Genomic DNA, 9,892 nt, shown 5'->3' on the forward strand with positions numbered 1-9,892 from the left:
AGTGAAAGCTGGAAGTCTGCTGGAAACTGCATCTCCCTGGAGAGCTTGGCCTGGCTTTGTGCTGGTTTGTAGTGGAAACTGAATGAAAAAAAGTACAGCCAACAATTTCAGAGGATGAGATGCTCAGATAATAATGGTTTGGGCTGATTACAGCCCCCAAGATGCACTCGGGCAAGGGGTCAGAGCCAGGGTGTGGTGGGCTGCCCTTCCCTCTGCTGGCATGGAGGTGCCCACCAGCCTCCCTCGTGTCCCACAGCGGGGAAGGGAAGAGCAGCACCCACAAAGGATAGAGGTCCTTTACTCTTCCAGGCTGTTCTCATTCTGCCCTGTTCTCAAAGGACTCAGGAGGAGCTTGGAGGTGCCTCACCCCCATCAGGAGTAGCTCAGTGGCCCCATCTCCCAGCAGCTGGGGTGCAGCCCCAACTCTCTAGTGTTGTATTCTTGTTGTATTAATATTTCTCAAGTCCCATACTGTACCAAGCCATTCTTCATGCATCTTCTCAAAGGCTCCTCCTGGGTTCTTGACCCATCCCTATTTATTCCAGTTACCTTCATGAGCTACAGCTGCTGCCCAACTAAGGACTTCGCAGCTGTAGCTCGTTTGGAGCAACTCCGACCCACACAGATCTTACAATACATAGATCTTAACAGGGACTCTATCCATAACAATACATTTATTCAGGCCCCCACACTCTGGAGGAACATAGCCTTGCAAACTGCACCTTTGCTGGGCTGTGCCAGTGCCCTTGGGGCCACAGAGCTCATCAGGGATGTCACAGGGATGTCACTGAGTGCCAGCTCAGGGGCTGTTCTGAAGAGCCCCTTTGAAGCGTGGTGCTGTTTGCAGGAGGCTGTGCTGGCTGCTCAGGCAGGGAAGGCGGGCCAGAGGGGCTGGTGGCTCTCACAGCTCAGGGCTGGCAGGGACTGCAGTGGTCTAAAATCTCTTCCAAAGCTCTGGGGTGGGGGTTTAAGGAGTGCACAGAGCAAATTGGGCAACTGAGGTCCAAAGTGTGTGAGGAAATTCCATGTGGGAGGGTGATAAGGAAGCTATACTGTGTGCTGGGATTGCAGCTGAGCATTTTAACACAGATTTATCTGAAACACTGAAAAAGAAACCTTTACCACTGAGCAGAAACAAGGGTTACACAGAAATGGCTTGCATTTTCCACAGAGTTTTGTCCAGCAAGAAATGTTTGTTTCGTGTGTTTCAAAGCTTTGGAGTGCTAAGAAAATATTTCCAATAAGAAACTACACAGACCTTCCTCATCTTCCCACGACAGCCTTATTTCTTTAAGAACCCTTCTGGGAGAGCTTTTTGGAGATCTGAGTGCACTCTGAGGAGCAGATTTTCTTGTGTACACAATGGCTGGTTTCCTCCAAGAGGGATCTAGGCTTGTGCCTTGCAACTGACCCCTCAAAAGCCACATGGAATCTCCCATTACACCCAAATTATCCTTGGCCCTGTTATTTCCAGACTGTATTATCCTTTCTAGCAACATGCCTTTTACAGAAGGCAGCCTAGTTGCTTTCCCGTTTCCTGGTTCCCACTGGAACTTTTTAAGAACTAGCATCATATTTAATAATATTGACCTTTTGGTAAAGGGATCACTGCAATTGCCACCCAGGAGAGTATTTGGACATTCATCTGAGTGCTCCTTTTGGCTGACTTAACCATGTGTTCTAAAAATGGTGTTAAAAAATATTTTTTTCCTCTGCATGCTTTGGGACAGTCATGCAAATGTGTGTCCCCTAAGGAATGATGGTAGTGTGAGCTCCCTAACAGCAAAGGGCAATGCAAGTAACCCAGCGAGGCTTTCTTTGATGGCTCATTCCTTCCTATAGAGCCCGATCACATCCTGTCCTTGAGCCTCCCTGGAGAACTTTCTGCTTCTCACATAGTCATAATTCATGTTTATGCCTTTAGGGTGCTTTCTCACATCTTCTGTGGCTTGCTATTCACCTGGTTTTTCCAGAGCTTGAATTCTTTTTTTTTTATTCTCTCATCTTAATTTTCCCTTCTTTAAGGTCCTGCCACTTCAGATGTTCATTTGCACTCCCTCATATGAGCACGTGCCCTTTTAATAAAAATCTCTTTAAGCGTTGAGTGCACCATGCCTGTGTAAGCCAGTGTTGCAGGTGACCAGCCTTTGTGCTCCTCATACTTGCGTGATGCTGACCAGCCTAGCTCTCATTTCCCTTTGTGCACTGCTCTTAAGGCGATGTTTTGCTCTCACTGGGACAGTCTTTACCAGTAGCTGTGGCTCTGTGGCTTCTTTGAACTGAGCCCCTCACGTGGCTGAGGAGTTGCCTAGGTGCAGGCCTACACAGTCTCACTGCCTCCACAACTTCCTGAGGCCCAAGCCAACAATGGAAATGCTTGTGTAGAAGGAGGAGATGAGATCTAGGCTCCCTCCGTTTGCCACATCCAAGTCACTGACACAGGAGCCGTGGGTGAGGTCAGAGAATCCTGGAAAGCAGCGTTACCCAGAGTGCTGGGACTCTGGCCAGCAGGGAACTTGGGAGTCACGTATGTTCTGCATCCCCTGTGGGGAGCCACCGAGTTCCTCGACCCCGAGCACGAGGCCTGAGAGCAGCCGGGGCCTGGGACACTGCCCTGCTCCTCGTGCCTGCTCCCCTTCTGGCACCTGAGCAGGAGCAAGCCCCCTGCATGGTGTGCACAGGGCTGACCTCAACTTTTGCACACGCAGAGCACTCCTGGGAAAACGGGGCTGGGCTCAGGCTCTTTCGTGCCTGCAAGGAAAGCCCAGAGGGACGGGCGTTTGCAAGTACTTGCATGGTGTTTCTGTGACTACAGGTACCAAGTGGCAGGCCAGGTGTGAGCAGCAGCGTCCCCAGAGCCCTGCACCCTGAGCAGATGAGCCCAGCAGTGTCTGCATAGACACTCCTGGCGCCTCAGCAGCTGCTGCTGAGCATCCAGAAGCTCTGCTATCCAAACAGCACTGGTGCCACCATGTGCTCTGTCAAGTGCAGCCTCCACACAGGCAGCTGCCTTCCTGTGCCTGTCACCTGCCAGTGAGCATTCTCTGAAGTGACACGATCTGAGCACATGAGGCTGAGGCTGGGTTGGTGACATGTGGGTGACAGACATTATTTCAACACAAAGCCGGCACAACCAGATCAGTCACAGGGTTTTATTCAAGGCCTGGATTACATCATCTTTACCCGTATTTGTATTATGGATCCAGGCAGCAGTGCACATTGTTTATCCCCACCCAGCAGCCAACACCTGCATTTTTGATCCCTTGAGAGAATCAGCCAAAGTGCAAAAAGTGGATGTACCTCTGGCTCCACACTAGCCATGCAAGCACCCCACACCTCTCCCATGTGTGCACTCATCCTCAGCCCAGAGAGCATCTGAAGAATGAACCAAGCTCCTGCGTGTCATCCCTGCTGTCCTGTGCCCTGCTGTGGCACTGCCTTTCCTAGCTCATGGATGGCCCTGTTCTCCAGCACCTTTACCTTCCCCTCTCCTGGCTGCAGTGCACAGGCCACCATAGCCCTGGCCACCATTTCCACAGGCACTGAGTAAGCGGTGGGGAACAGCCGAGCCACAGCGCCCAAGAACTGCTGGGCTATCCACTCCATGGGCCGGGACTCCTGGCGCCTGCACAGCAGCACCCTGCAGAGCAAGCAGGTGAGGTGGGTCAGCATGAAACAATCCACGGTGAGAGCCAGAGACTGAGTTCTCCAGCTGCACCAGGGCCCAGACAGGCTCCCTGAACTGACACGGGCTTTGGGGTCTTGACAGGGTCATGGAATGTGACATAGCTGAGCCCTCAGACACTAAACTCCTTTCCCCTGTGCTGTGATGAGGGCAGAATTCAGTTCTCCTAGGTATCAAGAGCACAGTACACCTGAAAGGACACAGGGGAGTGTTCCCTCTCCATATGGTCAAGGTCCATCTGGAGCTAAGCTCTGACCTATGTGCCTCAACCTATGCTTTCAGCCCAAAACTCCTGTCATTGCATGGTGCATGGCACTAGCAGTGGGATGGCCCATAGGAAACTGCAGAGATTGCTCCCTGCAGCACTGGGAAGCAGTCTGCTCATCCATGAACTGCATTTGCTGCTGCTGGCACTCTCCACTTCCCTCCCCAGCCCTACCCTCATGTATCCTTTCTCTTCCTCCATCTCCCATTGAAGCATTTCCCTGCTGCCCTGGCAACCCTGCACCCTGTGCCCTCCCACCTCCACACTACTCACGCTGGCCGGAGAATGGTACAGTGATCAAAACCAACAGCCTGGACCAGGTTTTCCACTTCTCCCTGTCAGAGCAGCCAGGCAGGACAAAAGGAGACAAGGATGACTGCAAGCACCATCCCTGCCACCCCCATGAACAGTCAGGAGAGGGCTGCTGAGCCGAGGGCAGGGTGGCACTAACACACACGTGAGGCTGGAGCAGGCCAGGCAGGGATCAGCTCTCCAGGCCAGGCAGCAGTGCGCCCTTGCAACCATCACTAAACTGTGCTAAACTGCAACAGGCTGCTCCGGAGAGCATCTGGACTCAGCATCCAGCCTGGGGATGGATCCAGGTGGCACAAGGCGCTGGCAGGCAGCTCTGAGTCCAGCAGGTGTTAGGAGCTGCAGCACACAACACACGGACAAAAGAGCTTTTGTGACGGGTGTGGTCCTCCCTGGGGAGCCTGCAGGCCTTCCCTCAGGAGACAGTTCACATCTCACCTGGCCACAGCCCTGAGCTTCCCACATAGCCGTGAAGCTATCCCAGCTTAAGGCTGGGGAACTGTTGTTGGGCTGGAGACCCCAGCAGATGTTTCTGGAGTTTGAGGAGGAAGGCAGACGCTGCATGCAGGTGTTGTGCTGCTTTATAAGAAGCCAGTTGCACAGCTGTCCAGCCAGCCCCCTCCCTTGTCCCACAGCAGCAGGAGGACCCCCAAAGCCATTTGCATCTCTAAACCTCAGCTCCTGCTTGCTTCCCGAGCCTCCTGGCATCGCGTGATTCCTGCACGAGCATCAGGAGCCCACCCCAGCAGCCCCCTCACCTTCACGCGGAGGTAGAGGAAGCGGCTCTGTGCGTTTGCCCCCCGGGAGGACTGCAGGATAAAGTGTTTGCAGCCCCCTGCCCGCGCCAGCTCGGCTGCCTGCGCCACGTAGTCCCGATCCACACGGACAAAGCCATCCTGCGGGGAGAAGGGAGGGTCAGCGGGGCAGGGAGCGGGCAGGGGAGGGGACAAGCGGGACCCCTGCTCGCCCGGGGCTCAGGGGTTCCCCACTCACTGCGCCAGCCTTGGCCCTGGTAGTGCCCAGGCAGCAGAAGCCCACGTCGTGTCCCTGGAAGGCGGCGGCGTGTTCGCCCAGCCGCTCGAAGTCCACCACCGCCTGCTCCTGCGGGAAGGCCGAGGGTCAGCGCCGCCGGCCCGGTCCCCGCCGCCACGGCCAGCCCTGTCCCCCGGCCCGCGCACCACGGCCGCCTCCGCCTCGCCCAGGCTCAGCCGGCGCCGCCCGATCAGCGTGACCCGGGCGAAGGCTCGCCGGGCCAGCAGCTCCCGCAGCAGCACCCGGCCCGTCTCCCCGGAGGCGCCCAGCACGAAGCAGCTGCTGCCGCCGCCCGCCGCCGCCATGCCGAGAGCAGCGGGCGGGGCCGGGCGGGGCCGGGCCGGGAGCAGCTGCGCGGCCGCGCGGCCGTGCTTCGGCTCCGCGGGCGGGCGCTCCGTGCCCGGGCAGCCGCGGGCGGGCGCCACACCGGGCTGTTGCCGGGGCCCGGGCAGGGCTGTCGGGGCGGGGGCGGCCCAGGGACCCCCGCTCAGCCCGGGCGCTGCTGAGGGAAGGTGCCCCTTGGCCGGTCCCCGCGGGCTGTTCCTGCAGTGACAGGACAGAACGCCCCCCGAGGATCCCGGTGCCCACCCCGCTCAGGCGGAGGGCATGCGAGCTGGACGGATGCTCGGAGTGGTCTGTGACCTGTGCGGCGGCTCCTCTCCAAAGCCCGCTGTGCTCAGCACGTGCTGCCGGCCGGGGTGCTCGGCAGCTCTGTCCCCTGGGCAGGAGGTGGGTCACTCCCCGCCGGGCAGCCTTGCAGTGACTCCACTGTGAAGCAGTCCCTGGTGCCTGAAGAGCAAGGAGATGAAGCCCATTTCCTTAGGAACTCTCGCTGAGCAGGTCTTGGGATGTGCTGGCAAGCACAGACCCCCACTCCGGACACTTTCTGTGCTTTGTCCCTCTGATAGGGACGACAATCCTCACCGGGGCAGTCCGGGTCCCACCGGGACACAGCTCTGGAGCAGGCATGCAGGCACCCCGCAGCTGTGCGCAGCCATTCCCGTGGGCAGCATCAAGGGGCCCCGCGGCACCACGATCCCGTTTGTCCTGATTCCTGGGGAGGGAGGTGCAGAGGCCTGAATGGCTGCTGTCGGGATCAGCCAGGTGGTTTTCCAGCCTGGTGTGTCTGTCAAGTGCGCTCCTTGGCCGAGGGCTGAGGATGAATCCCAGGTGCACGTGCCATTTGCGAGGCAGGACGCGCGTCATGACAGTCACCGGGTTAATGGCTGGCATCCCGCTCCACCTGCCAGTGTGCCGCCGGCACCCACGGCCGTGCCCTGCTCATTGGGCTCTGCTCCACAGCCACAGGCAAACCCAGGTGCGTGAATGAGGGGGAGGCTGGGGCGTACCAGGGCTCAGGGGTACTGGGACGGGTGCTTGAGAGTGGCAGGAGAACAGTACAGTGTGACAAAAGTACAGGCAGCAAAGTATATGGGGCGCATGTGGTCATAGGGTATGGTGTGTTCTAGGGTTTTATAGTACGGTGGGGATGCCACTGGGAGAGTGAGATCGGGATGCATGCTCCCACCGCTCATGGTCTGCTTCTCCTCCACGGCAGGGCTCTGGGGGGCCAGCCAGGTGCCGAGGTGCCCGCTCTCCCAGCGGCATGGAAACATGGTCTCGGCGCAGCGCTGCCTTCGACTGTGTGCCCCAGCCGGCAGCCTGCTGCCCTGACTGGATGGCAGGGCTCCCCGACGCCCTGCCCCTCTCCCACCTCTCCATCCCTGGCACCCACGACTCCCTCAGCCTGTTCGGTGGCCGGCGCCTGCGGTGCCAGAGCTGGGGCCTGGAGGCCCAGCTGGCGGCCGGCATCCGCTTCCTGGATGTGCGTTGCAAGCTGTCGCGGGGGGAGCTCCGCATCTACCACCTCTGCACCTTCCAGCGGGCCAGCCTGCGCGGCGTCCTGCGCCGCACCCTGCGCTTCCTCCGCGCCCACCCCGGCGAGGCCGTGCTTATGCGCATCAAGGAGGAGCTGCCCATCTTCTCCCGGCCAGGCTTCGCTGCCCAGCTGCACCGCTGCCTGCTGGAAGAGGGACAGGGCTGCGTGTGGTGCCGGGAGGAGGTGCCCACGCTGGGCCAGGTGCGCGGGAAGATAGTGGTGCTGGAGGCGCTGGCGCGGGAGGTGCTGGGCATCCCCTACGAGCAGCTGAACATCAGCGACGCCTGGAACGTGCTCTCGCTGGAGCGCAAGTGGGCCCGGGTGCGGCGGCACCTGGAGAAGGCGGCCGGCGGAGATCCCAGCACCATGTACCTCACCTTCTGCTCCGGCAACGGGCTCTTCACCTGCCCAGAGGAGGTGGCCCGCTTTGTGAACCCCCGCTGCTGCCAGCACCTGCGGCGCCGGGCCGGGCAGCCCGTGCGCTGGGGGGTGGTCATCATGGACTTCCCTGGTGCAGGCCTTCTCCGGCTCATCGTGGAGAGCAACGGCCCGCGGGCCAATGGACGCGGCACAGCGGCCCCCGGCACCCCCACGGTTCGGGCCCGGCACCGCCGTGGCACACGGGAGCGGGGCCGCGGCCTGCACAGCCCCGCACGCTGCCCGCGCCGCTGTCCCTCGGGGAGGACGCTGCTCCCGGCCCCGCGCCTCTGCCCGAGGGCCTTCGGGCCTGGGGGGCAAAAGCGGGATTCCAGGCCTTGCAGAGCAGCGGGAAGCCTTCGTGTGACGATGGTGTGACAGCCGCGGAGGCAGCAGAGGAGGGCCGGAGCCGGGCAGGCCGGGGAGCTGCGCCCTGCCCTGAGAAGCCAGGTACGGTGCCGGTACGGGGCTGGGCCGCCTGAGTCGCATAGGGCAGCAGGGGTGGGTAGGGGTAGAATGTCCTGCCTCACCTCCTGTCGGGCCAGTGAGTCCTCCCAAGATGCCTCTCTGCAAAATAGTCCTTTTCCTTAAGGGTAAATAAAAATAAAAAGAAGCTAGGAAAGCACTGCCTATGTTGCCTTGCCATTTCCTGTCAGAAAAGTGGAGAAAAGACGTTTTGCTTTTGCTCCTTAGATGTGAAGGATCTTGTACCCCTCTGCCCGTGGATGAAGCCCTGTTAAATTGTTGTCTGTGACCATCTTGCTCTTAAAGCAGTGCAGCAAGAGGTCACAGGAGTAAGAATTAATTTCAAAGGTGACAGCAAGTGGCTAGGAACAGCCCTCCCCTCATTGTTTTAGCTTTTGTTTCTTCCTTGCAGGGGTTTGCCCCAGAAGTCAGGACTCTTAGGAAGAGCCAGCTCCAGCAAGGGCCACCCACCCTGTGCATGGAGCGCTGGATGGCTACAGAGGCAGCGACTCAGACAGGGCTCCCCTGTCCCTGGGGTCACACACCAAGGGATGCTGCACTCGGCAGAGCCCAGCGGTTTGCAGCAGCTGGGGCAGTGCAGACAGGGCACTTTGCAGCTCTACATAAAAAAAAGACTTTAAAACATGTTGTGCCAGTGAGTGCCCCATCTGCAGATAATAGATCACTAATCCAAATAGCCAACACAATAACTCCTTTGAGCAGAAAGGTAACCAAGATCCCAGGGGAGAAATCATCACCTAGGAGAGTGTCTGCTGCATCACTGGCAGCAGCCAAGCCAGACAGGCTGTGTGCTGAAGCAGGGAGGTGAGAAAGAAAGAGGAACATTTAGAAGAAGAAAGCTCAGCCTTGGCCTGCCAGAAGGGGAAGAATGTCCTCAGGTTGCTTCTGTCTCGGGTGAAGCACAGCTGGGCACAGCTGGAGGAGATGCCACAGCAGTTCCTGGCCCAAGGAGAGGATGTCTTTTGCTGTGCAGGGGCTAGCCCTGGCTAGCGACACAGCTCTTGGTGCTGAGTTCATCTGCTGCCCAGGGAGGGGAGCCGGCAATAGCCCACAGCAGGTGATGCAATAGTACACAGCAGGTGACAGAGGTGACAGGCAGAGGAATCTGGCTCTGGGTTTGCTGTGTGAGATGGGAGAAGGTTGAAATCTCTGCATTAAACCAGACATGCTACAAAAGCACTGGTGGTGTCCAAGGTGAGGGTGGCCTGGTTCATTGGCTGCCAGTGCCTCCTGTGCCTGGGCTGCCCCCACACCAGCCAGTGTGGCTGGTCCCACTGTCCTGCCAGGAGGATGGGTTCTGCTAGGGCAGGGCCAGGTAAGCAGTGGCTTGTCTCAGCATTCCAGGGATGCACAGTGCCATGGAGTGCCAGGCAGGGCAGAAGCAGGGCAATCACAGTTCCTAAGAGCTGTAGGCTGAGTGGTTTGGCTGTCACGCAGGGCTGCCCCTGGATGTGACACATCCCTGCAGCTGCACCCCAGCAGTCTGTGCCCACCCTGTGCCCCAGCTCGCTGGCAGGGCAGAGGTGCCGCCTGGGATTCCCCGGGTGGGCAGAGTCACTTGTTTACTCTCTGTCACTCAAGCAGTGAGATAATGTCGGTGTTATCTGTGCCCCAGGCATCCTGTTTGGCAAACCCTTATCAGTGCCGTGCGCATGTGGCTGGTGCCAGGGAGCCGGCAGGCAGCACGGGCAGGGGTACCCGTGTGACAGTGATGCCCAGTGAAAAGGCTCTCCAGCACCAGCTTCACAATGAAAGGGAGGAGGCAGAGAACTGTCCTACAGCTGAGGTCAAACAAACATCTCTGAGAGGGTCTGGA

General features: G+C 58.8%; 2 protein-coding genes across 2 annotated transcripts; one reads left to right on the plus strand and one right to left on the minus strand.

Moving 5' to 3' along the window:
- Positions 1–3,138: 3,138 nt before the first annotated feature.
- Positions 3,139–5,615, minus strand: HTATIP2 (HIV-1 Tat interactive protein 2). The gene is made up of 5 exons (XM_064719658.1): positions 5,441–5,615; positions 5,256–5,363; positions 5,021–5,158; positions 4,224–4,285; positions 3,139–3,640 (listed from the first exon to the last, which is right to left on the minus strand). Exons 1-5 carry the CDS (start codon positions 5,597–5,599, stop codon positions 3,403–3,405), a joined length of 705 nt encoding a protein of 234 aa, XP_064575728.1. The 5' UTR covers positions 5,600–5,615; the 3' UTR covers positions 3,139–3,402.
- Positions 5,616–5,738: 123 nt separating this feature from the next.
- Positions 5,739–7,968, plus strand: LOC135451194 (1-phosphatidylinositol phosphodiesterase-like). The gene is made up of 2 exons (XM_064720143.1): positions 5,739–6,612; positions 6,853–7,968. Exons 1-2 carry the CDS (start codon positions 6,454–6,456, stop codon positions 7,966–7,968), a joined length of 1,275 nt encoding a protein of 424 aa, XP_064576213.1. The 5' UTR covers positions 5,739–6,453.
- Positions 7,969–9,892: the final 1,924 nt, after the last annotated feature.

Source organism: Zonotrichia leucophrys, chromosome 8, assembly GCF_028769735.1.
Source record: "Zonotrichia leucophrys gambelii isolate GWCS_2022_RI chromosome 8, RI_Zleu_2.0, whole genome shotgun sequence".
NCBI lineage: Eukaryota > Metazoa > Chordata > Aves > Passeriformes > Passerellidae > Zonotrichia > Zonotrichia leucophrys.

Excerpts from the sequence above, each read along its gene's own strand:
- HTATIP2 (XM_064719658.1), bottom strand. The coding sequence starts at position 5,599 with ATGGCGGCGGCGGGCGGCGGCAGCAGCTGCTTCGTGCTGGGCGCCTCC. Across the intron at positions 5,159-5,255 it reads CCAGGGCCAAGGCTGGCGCA|GATGGCTTTGTCCGTGTGGA; the intron begins GTGAGTGGGGAA and ends TTCTCCCCGCAG. Across the intron at positions 3,641-4,223 it reads TGTACCATTCTCCGGCCAGC|GGTGCTGCTGTGCAGGCGCC; the intron begins GTGAGTAGTGTG and ends CTTGCTCTGCAG.
- LOC135451194 (XM_064720143.1), top strand. The coding sequence starts at position 6,454 with ATGAATCCCAGGTGCACGTGCCATTTGCGAGGCAGGACGCGCGTCATG. Across the intron at positions 6,613-6,852 it reads ACAGCCACAGGCAAACCCAG|GGCTCTGGGGGGCCAGCCAG; the intron begins GTGCGTGAATGA and ends CCTCCACGGCAG.